Source organism: Diospyros lotus, chromosome 3 (genome assembly GCF_014633365.1).
Source record: "Diospyros lotus cultivar Yz01 chromosome 3, ASM1463336v1, whole genome shotgun sequence".
NCBI classification, from domain to species: domain Eukaryota; kingdom Viridiplantae; phylum Streptophyta; class Magnoliopsida; order Ericales; family Ebenaceae; genus Diospyros; species Diospyros lotus.
The window spans coordinates 35,563,633-35,582,874 of NC_068340.1; the positions used below are offsets into that span (position 1 = coordinate 35,563,633).

General features: G+C 37.4%; 3 protein-coding genes across 3 annotated transcripts; 1 reads left to right on the top strand and 2 right to left on the bottom strand.

The window, feature by feature from the left end:
- Positions 1 to 1,942: 1,942 nt before the first annotated feature.
- LOC127797501 (LOB domain-containing protein 20-like) lies at positions 1,943 to 3,148 on the top strand. Its single transcript, XM_052330466.1, has 2 exons — positions 1,943 to 2,456; positions 2,543 to 3,148. Exons 1-2 carry the CDS (start codon positions 1,971 to 1,973, stop codon positions 2,870 to 2,872), a joined length of 816 nt encoding a protein of 271 aa, XP_052186426.1. The 5' UTR covers positions 1,943 to 1,970; the 3' UTR covers positions 2,873 to 3,148.
- Positions 3,149 to 6,722: 3,574 nt separating this feature from the next.
- Positions 6,723 to 9,087, bottom strand: LOC127797503 (RING-H2 finger protein ATL66-like). Its single transcript, XM_052330469.1, has 2 exons — positions 8,409 to 9,087; positions 6,723 to 7,931 (listed from the first exon to the last, which is right to left on the bottom strand). The coding sequence occupies exon 1, from the start codon at positions 9,052 to 9,054 to the stop codon at positions 8,413 to 8,415; it is 642 nt and encodes a 213-aa protein (XP_052186429.1). The 5' UTR covers positions 9,055 to 9,087; the 3' UTR covers positions 6,723 to 7,931; positions 8,409 to 8,412.
- Positions 9,088 to 15,134: 6,047 nt separating this feature from the next.
- LOC127796963 (ethylene-responsive transcription factor ABI4) lies at positions 15,135 to 16,043 on the bottom strand. The gene has a single exon (XM_052329361.1). It carries the CDS (start codon positions 16,041 to 16,043, stop codon positions 15,135 to 15,137), a length of 909 nt encoding a protein of 302 aa, XP_052185321.1.
- Between the last annotated feature and the right edge of the window lie 3,199 nt (positions 16,044 to 19,242).

Consider the following 19,242-nt stretch of genomic DNA (forward strand, 5'->3'; position numbering starts at 1 on the left):
AAAAAACATTCATTATAAATGACTTCGAAATGCGAAAGTTAAAAATCATTCTCGAGAATGCTGGCTCTTCTTGTGCGAGCTTTGCTGGAGAAAGAAATATGGGATTTGGGTTGATGTTTGTGAAATCCGTCGATTCATGTTTGATACTGATGGATTTGAGATGGGTCCTCCTTGGTTGAGTCGAGAATCAAAGAGGGATTTTGTATTTTCACTCATAAATATATTTGATGCTTCTTTTCTCTCACGTGGGTAGAGGAATGTGAATAGGGTTTGAGTTCATTTTGTGGAAATGCCTACTCTACTCTACTCTACTCTACTCTACTCGCATGTGTACATATATATATATATATATGATTCCGCACATTTGTGGTGTTCCCTTCACTTGGGAGACCTAGAAATCAGAATAGATCATGTGTTCTTGCCTTGATCTTGCTACAGATCACGTGTTCTCGATGGCTCCTGCCATTCCATGTTTTTCATCTATGTTTTGTTTCAGATCATGAGTTTGGATCTTTTATCGCGTGATGATGGCTCTTTTGGGGGAGTTTTCCTGAAGAACAGAATAATCATAGTGTATATGAAGCAAAGTTGATTTTGCTGATCTTTTGAATCTAATCTAGTTTTCCTTTTGATTTTGCTGGTGCACTCTTTCAATGTTGAGATCATCTTTGGTATCCTTTTGAGGTTGGATATTGGCTTCTGCACAGGAGGATTTCAACATTGGCCTTAAGGAATCACTAGTTGCTGGGTACAACTGAGGGAGGGGCCTTGTTAAAAAGAAAAAGGAGGAGTGTGGTGTTACCTGGTGGGAGAACATGATATAATTTGCTTTTCATTCCAATTGGGTCAATTTGAGGACAAAATAAAAACATGTGTTCCCTCCCTTAATCATCTGTTTTGATAGTAGCTGCTAATAATAAAAGGAGCGAGCGAATCACAAAGGAAAGCTAAAGAGAAACTCAAAACCCACTTTTGAATGGCTTCAAAAATCTCCCAAATCGCGTATTTTCTACTGGATCCAATCCGTTCCAGACCCCCCACCCCCTGCCTTCTTATTAAGTTGTTTCATGAAACGATTAGCAGAACAGAACAGAGTGAAAGTGGTGAGACAAGTCCACACTTGTCTAAACCTTGCAAACTCAACAGTTCTAACCTTCTGAGGACTTACTTTGGGGAACTTTAATTTTTTTTTTTTTAAAAAAAAAAACAGGTTGACAATCCATACGTGCAAAAATTAATAAATTTTTGCAACAACTTATAATAACGAACTATTTAATATTTTATTTTTATATAACAATTACCAAAGAAAACCCTCAATTTTTATTGCATTTTATTTTAAAGTGAATTTGTAACTTTTTTAAAAAGTAATATTCTAGTTAATTTTACAAAAAAGAAAAATCCAGACTAAGGGAGGGCAGTATGAATCAGATGAAGAAAAGAGTAGATGTATGTATGTAAATATGGAACTTAATTAATTAATGGCTCCAACATTGGCTATATATATATATATATAAGGAAGAGAAGAGAAGAGAAGAGAAGAGAAGAGAAAGGCTATGATAAAATTAAAAAATAAATATTAAATGTAAAAGTTTATTATTAAAATTTGTCAAACCCACCCTAAACCTAGTTTGAGAAATACATTGGATTTTTCATACTTTTTCTTTTAATAATATTTAACTGAGATTAAATAATGAATTGAGAAAATTAAGCATATTATAAGATCTTAATAGCCTTTATTTTATGTTTTTAAACATTTAAAAATAAATTTTAGAATTATCACAACATTAAATAGTCGGAACAAAAAAATAGGTGGGAAGGTGCTTTGCTTTGCTTTGCTTTGTGCACCCAAATACGTAACAGTATTAGTAACACTCTCTTTGCACGTGCAGGCGTGTCCTCACGCCAATCTGCCCCCCTCTCCCCTCACCAACCATAACCTCCTCCTTCCCCAGCCGCCTCACACCATTTCCATGTCTCCCACTTCTCTCTCTCTCTCTCTCTCTTCTCTCTCTTTATATATATATATATATAACACAATTCTCCAGTACTGCTCAAACGTCTCTCTCTCTCTCTCTCTCTCAATGGCCGACCCACCTGCAGGCTCTGTCACATCCGATACTCGCAGGAGGGGAGCCGGAAAGCGAGCAACCACGCCTGTTGACGATGCTGACCCGGTCGTGACTCCACCCACCGCCCCGTGCGGGGCCTGCAAGTTTCTCAGGAGGAGGTGCGTTAGCGGCTGCATATTCGCTCCCCACTTTGGCTCCGACCAAGGCTCGGCGAGGTTCGCCGCCGTGCACAAGGTGTTCGGAGCCAGCAACGTCTCCAAATTGTTGATGCACATCCCGGTGAGCCGCCGGCAGGACGCCGTTGTGACAATATCGTATGAAGCTCAGTCCCGGCTTTCTGATCCCGTCTATGGCTGTGTGTCGACCATACTTGCTTTGCAGCAACAGGTTGTTAAATGAATCACTACCAATACATTTATCTATAATTTTTATCGATAAATTAAGCTCGAGGTTGGTTATGGCAATATTTGCAGGTGGCTTCTCTGCAAGCGGAGCTTGCAATGGTGCAGAACCAGCTGATGAACAGCAGGCTGGCAGTGGCGAACGCCATGCAGAGTTCGCAGCAGCAGCAGCAGCAAATGACGGTGCTGCAGCCGGCGTTCTCGAACAACTCGTCGGCGTCGAACACCTTAGTTAACATGAGCAACTTCAACTCCAGTTTCGACCTCACGGCAGAGACGGCTCCTTCGGGCCACAATTTCGAGCCCCACCAGCTGTCGAAGCGGTGTCAAGACGACGAGGACGAGGAGGAAGAGAGCCAGAATCTGGTGGCGTTTGCCAACCAGATGCTTCATCCAAGATAAATAATTTTTCTTTTTCTTTGACCTCTCTAGCTATTAACGGCCTTGCCTCTTATGCCATGCACTAGTGTCTAGTGGCTCCCTCACACCTGTTAATAATTAAGAAATGTCATCATTTCTAAGATATATATTCTTCTAACTTGCACGATCTCTTTTATATATTGAGACACAATTATTTTAATTAATTCTTACTCCTTTTTATTCCAAACAAAAGAATTAATTAAAGCTCTAATTAAATTAAGAGAAGGTTTTAAAGTTCCCATTAATTAATAATAAAATACATGATGGCTTAATGGAGATTTTTGTTAAATTCAAATTGAGGGCCAATTTAATGAGCATTGTTAATTAATAAAAGTAAAATTATACTTAGATTGAACATGTTACCCTACCCATTCTAAAGACTATACATTAATTGGTGATTAACATTTATTAAAAAATAGCGAGTCTTTGCATTGGACGCACTCTCCCTAAAGATAATAAGTTATATATATATGGTTTCAAATTCTTGGCCCAAAGCATTCCCAAATTGTTTCCTTTCCCCATATCCAATACATCCAAAAAGTATACGTCGATCCCTGATGATGGAAGGGTCTAGGTTTCCAACAGGTAGTCTTTTCCTTTGCACTACCTACAACAATAACCCTTTCAATTGGCTGCAGCAACTTACACGAGCTGTTGTTCAAAATCTGTTAAAACAGGTCCCATTGGACAAAGGGGACATAAATTATGCAATAATACTTTTATGAAGCTCTACAATCAACCCAAGTGAACAGTGCCACTCAGCCCAGTTCTGTCTTTGACTGTGGATTCATCGTCTTATGCTTATACTGTTTTATCTGGCTGCTCTTCTATCTATGAAGTTACCAACAGGGCAGGTAGTTGGGAAAAGGAGGAAGACCTTTCTCTATAGAATTACTGATCTAAATTCACAGTCGCATCTTACAAACAAGGTTGGCTGTTGGATGATGGAGCTGATTTCCCAATCGAGTCTGCCTTAATCTCTTGGGGTAGAAAGGCGCGTGTGTATGGAAAGTGGCCAAAACTGGAGGGCTTGACATTGAAAGCGCGGAAAGAACATTGAGTTGCCGGGTGCAATGGTCAGTTATGCACTGAATACGCTGCAGCTGCTCCATGTTTCGCGCTGTTGCACAACCTGCAACCTTTAGGGGACAAGGAGAAAAGAGATGATTTCTGATTTCTCACCTTATTTTAATGTAAAATGGTCTTCATAAACTAGCATAGAATAAAACAACCGTTGATTTCATAGATTTAACGAGTCTAAGTCCACCTAACCATGTTAAGACACATATGTCATATCCTGTCCGTTCAAAGTCACCAATTAAGAAGAGCAGGGAAGTAGTTTGCTAAACCAATGGGCTTCCCCTATTTGTTTTTACCACTTACAACCCCCAGCCCCTATTTATATTATAATATATTACAGGGGAAAAACAAAGAGAGAGAGAGAGAGAGAGAGAGAGAGAGAGAGGCGGTCACCTTGAACATCTATTCTTTTTTTTTTTTTTCTTTTTTTTTTTGCTAATGTACCTTGAACATCTATTCAGTTGCAAAGAACTGAGCTTCATCAGCGTTGGCATCACCATTCACCAATATTGGTCACATAGGACTGAGGGTATGCACTAAATCGGAAGAGGGAAAATCACTTGGTTCCTCAACAGACGATCAGAGTGGCAGACGAGACACATCACCAAGTATATGAAGTGGGGAAATAGGGGATTAAGGTAAGGGATATTCTCTTTGTTGTTTTTTAACCCATTTTGAGTTTTCAGTTTTTCAAAATACTGAAAAATCGTTCTCTTTTCTATTTTTAAAAATACATTTTCGAAAATAAGAAAAAAATTTATAAAAAAAACTCAAAACAACAAAAATTTGGATGTTTTCAGCGAAAACACACTGCCCCCCCCCCCCCCTCCCCCCCCCCAAAGTTTTTTAACCCATTTTGAGTTTTCAGTTTTTCAAAATACTGAAAAATCGTTCTCTTTTCTATTTTTAAAAATACATTTTCGAAAATAAGAAAAAAATTTATAAAAAAAACTCAAAACAACAAAAATTTGGATGTTTTCAGCGAAAACACACTGAAAATGTCAAAACACAGAAAAAGCATGCCCCCCCCCCAAAACCCACCCATGCACTGCAGAGACTTAGATCTTTCTTCTCTTTCCTCTTTTCTCCACTTTTTTTCTCTCTTCTCTTTGGGCCGTCGATCGCCATCGCAACCACAGCCGTTGACCGCCCCCCATTGCATCTGCCATCAATCGCCCCCGTCTCCTTTCTGAGCTTTCGGCCTGCCACCGCCATCGCCATCACTGCTGCCGACCGCTTCCCCACCACCACTGTCGACTGCACCTATTGCAAACCCTCGCATCACGATCGATGCCATTGCTCACTGTCGTTGATTGCCCCCCATCTCCTTTCTCCTCTCTTCTCTTTTGGCCCACCACCGTCGTTGATCGAAACCCTAGCATTGCACCCACCACTACCCATCGTCGAACGGCCGAGCATCACCTCCCCTTCACCATGGTTTCTTCCTACTTGCTGCGGCTCCCCTTTTGCGATTTGATATTTTTCTTGTTTTGTTTTATTTTATTTAAATATTAAATTAAATATGTAATATAATTTTTTTGTATTAATTTTTTAAAAAATATTTTTAAAATTTTGGATTATACCCGTAAAACTGTTATGTTATTTTGTAATTTAGAATTACTTTCTTTCATTTCTAAAATTAGATTATCAATTATCTCTTAAATTATAATTTAAAGTCTTTGAATCAAATTTATAATGTATTAATAAATGTTTATAATTTATTTTAAATTAAATTTATTTAATAAAATATTATAAAATAAAATTTCTCAAAATTTCAAAGTAAACGTGTTTTCCAGTTTTCTATTTTAAGAAACAGTTTTTCAAAATGACAAAAAGAACGCGTTTTCAAAAATTTCAAAACATACACTCAAAACATAAAACCAAAAATGAATTAAAAACTCAAAACTCAAAACTGAAACACAAGGAGAACACCACCTAAGTAATTTGATGCTAAATGGAAAGAACAAGGAATTTAGCGTTTGGCATAAGAAAGTATATGAAGTGGGGAAATGTAAAAACCATAAGGAATTTAGTTTTTGCTGCAATGACCGGCCGGAGCTTTTTACAGAGCTCAACCAAGCGCTCAATGGCCTGCAACTGACAACAGTCAGGACTGAAGTGGCCAGTTTGGGAGCAGAATCAGGAGCATACTGATGTTCTGCATGAAGCAGGGAAGTGGTGAAGAATCAGAGGGTGTTTGCACGAACAATGTTCTGCAGTCACTCGAAGGAGTGTTGAGCAGAATTGCTTCATCTTCCTCCTAAGCCTCAAACTATTGCATTAAGAGCAAGAGGCAGAGCTTTTTCTTGCCAACATTAAAATGGGATTGGGTTTTTAAAAATAAAGATATTATATAATCAATTAATTAATTTAATAACATATGCGACCCTTTCTCTATCCTCACGGAGCCTATTGCATTATGGACATCCTTTTATATGTCAAGTTGTCAACTAACTCGACATCTATTAGTCAACTAATTGTTGTTTAATGATAAGGGGTAAAATGTTACAATTAGAAATAGTGTTCCTCGCTCAATGTGAACATATTTCAAAACTGCTAACTGCATAAAAGAACAAAATTAACAAGAAATATTAAAAAGAATTAACAAATTCAATTTATAGAATAACATGAGTGAGATCTAGAACTGACCGTAGAAACAAAATGATCAAACTAAGTTCCAAATTCAATGGCTCAAGCTTAACTAAGAATCATTTACCATTCAAACAAAAGAGTAAGACTCAATGTACTATAAGAATTGTAAAATGGCGAAGTGTTGACCATTCTCTATGAGATATATGACCTTGAAGGTCTTGTAAACTGGATTGTAATATATGATCCCCTGATGAAAGCGAGAAACCAAATATGATTCCTTGTCTTTTTTAACCCAATCAATGGGGCTCACAAGTTAGACGGCCATTTGCTGCAATTTGCATCACATTAGGATATGAAACTCCAAATGTAGAGTGAGCATACCAAGATTGTTCTTCAGGAAGTGAGGGCACATCATAATATGGGCGTTGATGATGAACACCAGAAGCTTGTCAGATGCTAATCTTCAACTAGTACATCCCAATGTGCAGGTTCAAGAGAAGAGCTCCAAATGCGGACAGCTTAGGCCTCTAATAGAAAAGCTATCCAAATGAGGTTCACACTTGAAACACCATGGGTCCTTAGCTAAAAGTGCTACTTGAAGATTGCTATTGAGTTTATGAGACCAAGACCTCCCCAAAAGTTTACTGATGAGGAATTGTGTCATGACACAGGAAATGTTCTAAACAGTTTGGTGTGGTATAGTTAACAACATGGTAGTAAATGTTCAATCTCACCGTATGCACGGCAAATTAACAATCCATGGCATTAACTTGAATTGTTATGCTTGATAGAGTTGGAAGGGATGTGACATCACATTGCTAATAGGGATTTCTGTCATTGGAGAGACGGATGAATTCAAGTCTAAGATCATAATTGAGGTTGAAGGCTATCTTGTTGAAAGGGCACAAGAATAATGCAAAAACAAATCCAGGGATAGGCTTTGGACAACGAGCAAAATTGGGCTTCGTGATGTGAGAGAGAAAACCTTTGGACGCAGATTTAAAACAAAAGACTGATTGTTTAGTTACGTGTCTTAAAATTTTAGATAAGAGGTCTTCAGTGGTAACAACTTTTTCTGCTCATCATGATGTGTTTTGGGCCATATGGCACCATCAGGTATGTTCCAACGGGATGGGAAGCCTAGAAATAGGACTTCTATACCTAGATATATAGTTAAAATTGCCTTGAATTGAAATTAATCAAATATAAAGTAGAGTAGAGATGCGATTTCTTTACCCAATCCAAAACACAGGTGACTACTTGCTTTTTACTGAACTCCACACCAAGTTAACTGGTCTTCAGGGAGGAGCAACCAACAGGGGTAGGCCTAAGCTTGCATCTGAGAGCTGAGATATCAAAATGATTTTGCCTACACAAAGAATAAAAAGACCCATCAATTCTCCCATAACAAACTGTTGAATAACACGCCTAAATATATATATATATATATATAGCAATAGTATTAATGTAATCCGATCCTACGTACTATAATGGCGCTTTTCTTTTCCACTGTCGATCACTCTTAAATCATGCAATTGTGTATAAAAATTTGTGGGTTTCTAACTTTTAGAGGGCACAAATCCGACCAACACAGTACTGAAAGTACTAGCTTTTGTGAATGAGATCAGAGGTTTTGACTGTAGAACTCAAATCGGAAATTTATCAAACAGGTGGCGAGCGTTAGGTAGTCAATCTCACAACTTTCCTAATTGGATCAAGTCAGAAGCAAGAGGGAATAGAACACCAGATAGATTTTAACAACAATTTCGAAGATCTAAAAGTGAGAAAAAAAAAATCTTCACTAATCAGGAAAAACCCAGAAAGAAGTAACTAACTAGAAACCGACCGAGTCAAACGGGTGAGTCGGATCGGAGAGAAGATCGGCAGAGCGGGCAACTTGGCTGAGACGTGAGCCACTTGTCGACGCACTCGGAGTGATAACAGTGGCGGCACCTCGGCAACACCATTACTTTGTCACCATCTTCGAATACGCCCAAGCAAATAGAGCACTCTGATTCGTCAACCGTTTTGGCAACAGACGATTGGTGCAATACAACTGGAAACCTCTCTATTGCGGAGCGGTCGAGCCCCTGAGGCTGAGCTGCGTGACTGGGCGGCGCGTGGACGCTCCGGGAGCGGAAGACCCAGCGCGTGTAGATGAAGAGCAGAGTGATTAGGAGGACAACGGCTAAGAGGACGATGAGGGAGAAGAGAGTCCGGCCGCCGATCTCGAAGTTCCGGTCGTCGAACTCGGCGTAGTGCCAGTGGAACGAGTTCGACTCTTGCGATGACATTAAGGCGGAGTTTTGGCGGCGGTGAGGGCGAGGCTGGATATCGGGCACGAGTAGTTGTTGTAACGGTTTATGAAGTCTGAACAGTGATTGGTCTAACAAATTGCAATTGGGTGATGGAAAAACGTAGGCCACTCGCATCCAAAGCGCGTGGGGTAGGCGATAAGATCTGAATGGGAAAGTTGCAATGGACTCCGCCATTCACGGGCGGGGTGGTTGTGAGTTTAGAAGTACTACCGTCCGTCTTAGGGTTTCCAGCGGTTCTCCATTGTTTTTGTTTTCATTTTAATAGCGAAAATAAATTGTAAGTAAAAATTTTTATTTTATTATATAAAATAAAAAATTAAACACACGATTTATTAATGCGAATTTTAATTTATTATGATATAATCACTGGATCTGGAGGCAAATACTACCGTTCATCTACTTACACTAGAAAGAATGCTAAATAGAAAATTACACCTTGAACTATACATACGAATAAATGGGTAAATTTTTTTTCATATAATTACAAATTTACTATTCCTCTCCTTGGCCGCCTCATTTCTTTTCCTTCTCATCTTTCCACAGCTGCTTCCTCGCTTTTGACTTACAGCCTTGCCTTTTGAGTGTTGACTGTCGCTGCATCTTCCTCGCGGCCAAGAGAGAAGATGCAACGACAATCGATGTGTGAGAGGCAAGGCAACATGAGGTGGCGAGAGAAAAACAACGACAAGCGATCGCTAAAGGTAGCTAAGGAAAGGTAAAGTAAATTTACAATTGAGCAAGATATATTTTGATTATTTGTGCGCATATGTAATTTAAGATGTAGTTCTCTATATACAAATAGTATGATTACTTATGCCGGTAATCTTTTTCATTTCGGTAGCTTATAATACATGAATAGTCAACTCCTCATTGTAACCACCAATACGTGCTACTTCCATTATCACTTTTTTTTAAGTGCTTAAAGATGTTATCTTGAAATTTGCTAACTTTTATTCCTTCAACGTTTTCCAATTGAATTCATTCCATTTGAATCAATTTAATTTGTTTCCCTGTCCCTTGGATTAATTTATTTCCAAAATATGTAATATGTAATCACAAAATTATAGTTTTTCCCAACATTTATTTTTTTTGCAAATATAATCGTTGTTGCATGGATATAACAATGAATTTATTTGACTGGAAACGTCGTCGTCAAATTGTTTGAATCTGCAAAAAATGACACAATTAAAGGGCACGAGAAGATCTCCATAAACACTCCGATGCTTAAGTTAAATATTAAAGATAATGAAAACTGTATTAAAATCAGTATAAAAAACATACATTTTCAAGAACAAGTGCTTGTTTATTTATAGAAAAATATAAAATAATTTTAATTAATTTAGAATTATGATTCTTGTAGATAAATCTTATGTTGACTATTTCTAGTCTTATTATAATTAGAATTCTTATAGATAATGTTTACTCTTATTTTTTTCTAATTAAGTTAGGATTATGATTATTATGGATAACATCTATCTCTTGTAAATAACGTTTATTTTGTATTTTTTTTTGAGATAGAATTTCTTATAGATGATTGTTTATGCCAATATCTCGAAATCCCTTTAAAATTAGAATTCTTAATGAAAAATTATTTTTTTTTTCTTAAGATATTTAGAGAAATTTTTTAATGTCGAAATTATCTAATTTGCAAGTTTGTGTGAGACTCCTGTACATGAAAAAATTATGCCTTTTAGTCTAAAAATATATTTTGAACTTTTAGACTTTTAATGAGCATTTTCTTATGACACAATAATAATTTTTTGATTAAATTTTCAAATGCTATATTATTTGTGTTCCTATTGCAAAAGTTAGAATTTTCTTGTTTTCTGTTATATTTTTTTAATTTTTATTTATTTGTTCCTTTCAAATTATAAGTTGATGCCACTTTTTTCCACTTAAGGATGAATTTGATATTTTTATTTTTAATTAATGTATAGTAATGCAATTGTTTTTAATTATTTAAGATTCATTAAAATATTGTGTCATTTTTATTTTTTGAAATGTAAATTTAATCTTTTGTCAAAAATAACGTCACAGGGAATTCTTGACTAATTTTATAAAAAAGAAAAATGCTTTAAACTATAAATTTTAAGAGAATTTAATAAATTTTAGCCACACAAAATTGAAAAGGCTAGAAACCCCAGCCTTTTGCCCTTTCTTCGCCATCTATGTTTCAAATTCCAAGGAGTGGTGTTTGGCATTTTCCATTTGGGTCACAGAGATATCTAATCCCATCTCATTTGGGCTTAATTGGTTATCCACAGATTGGGCCTTGATTTTTTGGTTGGACCTGGACCGATGGTTGGTGGCTGGCCCAATTTAAGTGACCCAACCCAAATCAATTGGTTTGGGCCTAAATCGATTGTGTCAATCATTGGGTCCATGGGCCTTGACCCAAGTTGGACCTGTGACCCTTTTGACAGTTCACATGTGACGTGATTTAATCGACTGACATGTGGCCATTTGATTAGTTGACCTTGACCCTTTAACTACCCTTTGGTTGACATTGATCAATTCACTTTGAACTACCCTTTTGGATTCTCCCAAACATATTTGGTGAGACTGATTTTGGCCTAAATAGTTGTTCCAACCCCAAATTAGGGTTTCTTTTTTTAGAATTGACTAGTTCACTCATACGTCATTTAATTGATCGAAAGTCTAAAAAAGTGACTATTAACTTGGCAGCTAGTATTCAACAGAATTAATTTTAAAATATAATTTGGGATGGCCTATGATAATAACCTATACAATACACCAATCCTAATTTCTGACTAGACTCAGAGACTAAGGCTAGCATGTTCGCATTTATCACCTTTATCTGATTTTATACAATTTTTTAAATAACCTATTACAATCATAGTATATACACATATACGTATAATTGTTTGTATTAGGTATATAAATATACAACTAGCATATGGGTGTTGTGTGACTATTTGCTCCAACGGGTGTAGCCTAGCTACATGCAAATACGCAACCCATATTTGTGTACTTGGTAAGTTAGTGATCATTTATTATTACCTAGTTGACACCATAACCCGACGAATATATACCAAGACAACCAAATTTGATTCGTATAATGCAAGGTATGTGACAACCACCCTCTAGTGTTAGATACCGACATGCATGGATAAACGTTGATTAGAACATATAGTTTAGACCTTTTTAGTTTCACCTTAATACGTATTTACTTATATACTGCTTATTGATACCATTATATGTATTGTTTATTGATTTTTAATTGCGTTGATTATTGATTACTATATATATATATATATAATGATACTACTACTATTTATCTACTTTATTGCATACAATTGTCTATAAATATTGTTTACAACTGATGATCATTAAAGTTTTATGAATTATAGGTATCCACCACCATTTTTTAGGAAAGGTTAGGTACGTAGAACTCCAGTCTCCAAGAGATTATGCACATAGAAACGCCGGTTATCTAGGGATAGCTTGAGAAAGTCTCTTCAACATTTATCAAATCAGTGTTGCAAGACATGGTGAAGCTGAAATTATTTTTTTCTCAAGAGAGACTAAATTAGGGAGAAAAAAAAGAGAGATGTGTCAAAAAAATGTTTTTTTAGACACGATGTGTTGTCTTTTCTTATTTTACTCCTTTGTAGGGTTGTAGACCAAAATATTCCCATAGTGTTGTCATGTAAAACTCCTCGTGAGTTTTAGGAGATCTGGAATTGTTGGTCATTAGGCCATTTGTCCCCTCTTTTCTAGGGTTGGGTGTGAGATATTGTCAATACGACTATATATTTGACTATGACTGGCATTGATTGCTAATTCCGCTGGTTTACTAATCTAGGGATCTTGGGTTTTCTCGGTGTTTCCTTCCTTGGGTCCATTTAGTTCGGGGGGGACCTTGACCCGGTTTGATCGTCTAAGAATGCCTTAGTTCTTCGGGTCCCCTCATGCCAAGAGGTTGAGCGTCTCCCTTTGGGGCAAGCTGAGTGTCATTCCAAGTGGTGGACGGTCAGTTGACTGTCAGCCCGGGGCATATTAGTTCAGTAAATCAAACTATATATCACTCACATAGTATATAGATACTGTTCTAGTCCTACTAGCTGTGTCACATATTTGCTGCATTTAGCCTTAGCTCATGCTTTACTGCATCATTTTAGTAAACATAAGGTACCTTATATTCGCTAATCCACAAGACACCTTCTATTGTGTAATTAATATTTTTCAAAATATTTTTGATACCAGTGCAGTTGGGTCTTCTGGTATGGATTTCAATTCCTTTGATACAGTATCTGATCTTTTGAATAAACATACTCTATATATGTAGGCACACTTGATTCTTTTTATATCACACATGATGTGGTATATATGAGCCTTGTTTTTGGGATACTGTATTGTATTGACATGCCATTACACTGTTTATTTTGAGGCGACTACATTTGTTGTTATACCATGATTTTGGGTATGCATTAATTATTTCTTGAATCGAAATGGATATTCATTAATTGCCATCACCATATATATATTGGTTACTGTTGTCTCTGATACACTTGCTCTTTGAGATAACTGATATTAGGCATTTGTCATTTTGTAGATGTTTTCGGAATTATCTCCGTAGACGTTGGTTGCTAATTCTAAGGTTCACCCGCTTTTAGGATTATAAGTGTTGGTCATGGACCCACTTCTCATCAGGTTGTGACACGTTTGCCTTTGGTTCCGCCTATAAATTGGTCGCCTCGGCTGTTTCCGGGTGCATGTCCCATGTTGGGTGGTTTCTTTTGTTTCTGTTGTCGATTCGATCCATCAAGCAAAAAAATAAATAAAAATAAAACAAAAGAAAAAAATCCACGAGCGACTAACATGAAGGAAACAAACTGGAAATGATTTCAAATAAGCTCATCAAATGACCTTATGCATGTTGAAGATCCCAATTGGACCAGCTGAAGGTATCTCCACGCTATTTACAGAGAAAATGCCATATAAAAAATAGGAGGGTGATGAAGACTTCTCAAGAATATCATGCGTAATTAATCAACTTGATAGAGTGGACTATGAAAAATCGATAATACATTGCATAATTACCTAGTTGATTGTGCAAATTTGACTGCACTGCTGCCATTTCTACTGCCAATTGGTGCCATTTCTCGACTGCCATATATATTACACTGAAGTTCTCTAGTTATCCAGTGCTACACTCAAAAGTGGAATCATATATAGGGCGGACTTGTCCAAAAAAAAATCATTTAGGGATCGCGAATGTACTTCTTGTGAATGACAAAATCAAACTCGATCATATTTTTGAAGTGACATAGACCTGTTAAATTCGATCTTTTCTTGCTTGCCCAATTGTCTTCCAGTTCACAGAAGCTTTATTCAGGCATAAGCCAAATTTATACTTATTATGAAATTATGCTTACATGTAATCTACTTCAGGGGAATGCTCCTACGTACGAACGTATCCATAGTTTTCTTTTACTTTTCAAGACATAGCCCAAAACAGAAAAATGCATTCCGGAAAAAGGGTCAAAGCTTTCAGATTCATTTTCAAAGATCTACACAAGTTAAAACTAACATTCAAATCAAGCACCTGCAAAAGAAGAAAGCCAACATGCAAGTGAATATCAGCATGAGGGGATGAATGTGCAGATTAATAAATAAAAAAGAATTATATGTCCAGTTAGGATGGATCCTTTCTTTCATCTAGTGAAATTCCACTAAACACAAACTCAAAACATTGGAAAAAAAAAAAAAGCAATTCATTTTCACACTAAAGAGAACGCGAGAACTTCTCTTACAAAGTGGATAAAAAAGGATGAAATAATTTCCCAACACTATGCGTTAATTAGTTCTTTATCTCCCACCCTACAAAGGCTTCAAACCCAAACCCTAATTGACAATGATTCTACCAGAAACTTTGGAGAAATTAAAAGTAATGCATGAACCACTTCACCTTCAGATCTCCTCCTTTGGACACAGCCCTGTATATATATAGTCATCAACTCATCAGTAATTCTTTGATCCATCGGCTCTCGGTTCTTCGAGCTCCGGTGCAATTGATCGTTACTTTCCAATTGTTCTCCATGATCAGTTTCATAATCAAGCAAGTGGAATTGCAGTTGAATCTAGTAGATTATTTGTATCCAAGATCCAAACCATCACTACAAGCTAGATTTATCGGGCAAGTAAAGCCCCAGGGAAGCCATTAAAACTCGCATGCAAGCTAAAGTATACATGGTTCAACAAACACTTCGCTAAATCTTTTCGTTTTCCCTTCAAAAATCGAAGCAAGGATCGCCGTAGTCCCATATACTAGCCGGCGGATACTCATCATCACTAGCCAACGGCCACAACGACGGAGATTCGGCTAACCCTGCCGCCGGCAGATCTGACGGCGCCGGTGCAACCTGATGCTGCGGAGACAAAGACAAGCTCGAGCCAAACGACCCCACCAACGATTTACTTTCATCGTACAAACAAAGCTGCCGCTCTTGCTGCTGCTGGTGTCCATCATCTTGATGATGATCAATAGGGTTTGGATAAGATGAAACCGCGGCGGCGGAGGTAACCCTAGGCTTGACATCGGATATCTCCAACTGTTGTTGCTGTAAAACTTGGTGTGGGTTTTGTGCGATATTGTTAGCGTACTCTAGGGTAGAATAAACGCCGTAGGGCACGAAGCTAGCCACAGCCGCCGCCGACAAGGGAGGTGGAAAGGTGGGGCCAAATCCTGCGGGGCGAGGAAGCAAGGGGCGGAGTGTTTGTGTGGAGGACGAAGAGCCACCGCCAGCGCCGCCACGCGCGGAGGAGGAGGAGGAGGAGGTTCCGGAGCCAGTCGAGGGTTGGAGGTTGAGCTGAGCCCTGGAGCCGTAGAGTATGACGGCTGCGCGGTCGTAGGCACGGGCGGCATCCTCCGCCGTGGCGAAGGTTCCGAGCCAGCGGCGCGTTCGCTTGCGGGGCTCCCGGATCTCGGCCACCCATTTGCCCCAACTGCGTTGTCTCACTCCTCTGTATCTGAACTTGTTGTTGTCTGGGCCACCCTTGCCTTTGCATTTTCTACTGGCGGCGGAGGTGGAGGTGGCTGTGCCGGTGGCGGTGGTTGGTGAAGAAATAGGATGGATGGCGGTGGTGGTGGTTGTCTCTTCTTGGGCAGGGTGATTGTGGCGTGGATCATGACTGGCCATGTATGGCCTGCAACTGCTTTTTCTATGAAATGAAATCTAAAAAAGATGGAAACCGCCTCGTTCTGTGTTGCCCGAACAGTCGTCGAAATGGAGAACTCTGAAGGGTTGATTTGAATCTCGTCTCTCTGTCAATGGTGGATGAGGGCGGTGCTCTTATTTATATCCGGGCACATTTTGTAAATACACACACACACACACATATATATTTATAAGCAAAAAAAAAAAAAGGATTGCTTTGCTGCGCTGTGAAGAAACAGACCTAGACTCTTGTCTCTCAGGCCACACTGAAATGAGTTCTTTTTTGGTTTGGTGCAGTGGGGGATGAAAATCTATATATACCTCTAAAAATAATTAAGATCGACTCTATGTGTGTATAGATATATATATTCTGTGCATGGTTTTCACTGTGAATGTACTGAAATGCATTTAATTAATCTATATATCACTCTTATATATGAGATGGGATGAGATGAGATGCTATATGTTTTGGTATATATTTTGGGCAGAGCTGGAGTACTCTACTTAATTATTGGGCAAGTTTATGCTTCGTCAACAAGATTGATTGAGCTGCTGCAAAAGAGAGAGCGCTTCGCCAATGGAAGATGAAAGATCACCATCTTGGTGGCTTCTGTGCAGACTACGAGACATAAGTAATAGAGCTTGAATTCTGAACCATGCACTCTTCATTTTCCAAGTTCATTTGGTTGTTTATTAATTATTTAATAAGTTGATGAGACCTACAAACTTGGTTTTGGTCACCCAAATAACCCCTTAATCTAATTAGTTTATAGCTAATTAATCTTTTGATCACAATTTTTATATCAAATTGTATAACTTAAACGATATTATTATATATATATTTAATAAGAATATTTATTATGATATTCAAAATTCTTAAAATATTTTGATAATGTGATTGTTATACGTCAGTTTGGAATTGTGCATTTTGTCTAATATTAACAATATAAAAGGTGATTTTAATATAAATATTGAAATAAAATGATAATTAATAATTTGCGTTCAAATTTTATTGATCACCTAATATTTCAGTTTTTAGTACATGTTTAGACCAGCCTACAGGAAAATATAAGCACATATTAAGAGTTTTGTTGAGAATAAATATAATAATATGTAAGAAAATAAATTAATCTTTTATCTACCCGCTTAAACTCAACATTGAGGGTGTTAAAATCTTTTAAGAAATTACTTTATTATAAAATATTTTTAAATTAACAAATAAGATTTTTTTTATATAATAGAATTGACAATTATTAACCCTTTTACGTCCCTTAATTTCTATTTAAATGGGTCTCTTAATTACCTTATTTAAATGGATTTCTTAATTACCTCTCCACATCAGGTAAATTTGGTTTCTGTGAGACATAGGTCTCCTAAAAAGTAATAAAGACGTGCAAATGCTTGCTCGAGTCGGATGGAGATTGACACTGAGTGCAAAGGCAAAAAGAAGCTTGACTATTTGTTGAGGTGGTACAAAATTTTGTCTACATATTGGAATTAGGGGTGAGAAAAATTCAGTTAAATTGAAGTAATTGAACTAAATTGACAAATTTGATCGGTTCGGTTTAATTTTTCAAAAAGAGCAGTTATATTTTTTCTTAAAAATTGATTATTCGACTCGATTCGATTACTTTGATAAAAATAATAAAAAAATCGAATCGAACGTGTAGCAAATAACCCCCCTCAGACTGAACTAGCCACTCTTTCTCGCGAGCGCAACACCCCACATCTGTCTATTGTCTTCTGACTCTTTTATTTGTCATTCTCTTTCTTTATCTCTTTTTCACCATTTCGTCCTCTCTTCTCTTCAAGTCTTCATAGATCTGCTGGCAACACTATCTCATTTTCTCATCCCTTCTCTTTCCCTCCACCATCAATCGCCATTGCTGATGGCAAAGACGATGATGAAGGCTCTTCGAGGCTTCATAGATTAGGCGCTGGTCGAAGGCTCTTCGTCTTCATCTCTTCTCTCTCCCTCCACCATCTCTCAACTTGTTGATGGCAAAGACGAAGACGAAGGTTTTAAATGAAGACGACGCCGATGGTTTTTCAGTAAGTTTTTCAAGTACTTTTCTTTTACATTGAAAGTTTGAAACCTATATCTACTAAAATTCAACCATTAGATACTTTTAACTTTTAGGTATGTGGGTCGCCATGGTTGGGGGAATCCGATGATCAGTTTCGATCATCGAAATCACCGGTCGGCGACAACAGCAAGGCCGGTCGATCTCTTGATTATTTTTTGTTCCAGTTCGATATTTGGTTGGGTTTGGTTAGCACAGTTTAGGTTTTGGTTAGTTCGATTTGTTAGGATTAGTCGATTGATTTGGTTCGGTTCAATTATAAGTGATTGTACACCTCTAACGAGAACTAATAACATTCAAGAGTATTAGACATCAAACTAATTAAAAACATCGAGAGCAAATTAAGAAAAAAAATTTAAAAAATTATAATCTAATTTATCATCTATTATATTAATTGGACAAATAATTTATTTGGTGTTACCTTTTATTGAAGTCTAATTAAAATATAAAAAGTATCCTTTATTTATTTTGTTTAGAAAAAAAAATTAACTAAAATATAAATTGAGAAATACTTTTAAAAGATACCCTTATGTATTTTGAATGGATGATTTTCACAATAATAATAGAGTCATGCTATTCATACAAATGAAGGTTTTACAGGTAATGTTCTCGCTATAAATTGAGGATTTATCACAATAAATTCGTGATATTCTCTTATATATCTCATCTATTCTCTCTCTCTCTCTCGCAATCGCACCTCTCTTTCCCTTTTCTCTTTTAGCACTACCTTTCTCTTGTCTTTTGCTCCTGCCGCTGCCTCGCACTCGTCGCTCGACGCCTGCCGCTGCATCCTCGCCTAATTGCCAATTGTCACTCATTGCATCCTCGTCTGGTTACCTGACTTCTCGCGATTACGGTCAGCCAAGTGAGAGGCGAAGCGTCGACTGTCAGCCAGACAAGGATACAATGAGCCACGAAGGTGAAGTAGGCGATAATGGGTGAAGCAAGGATGACGCGCAGGCGACTAGTGTGAGGCAACAACCAAGGATGGGCAATCTTGGAAGAGAAGGAAAGGGGAGAGAGAGGGTATAAGAGAGAAAAAGAGACAAAATAGTTATTGAGAGAAAAGAGAAAGGGATAAAATAATTTTTTCAAGT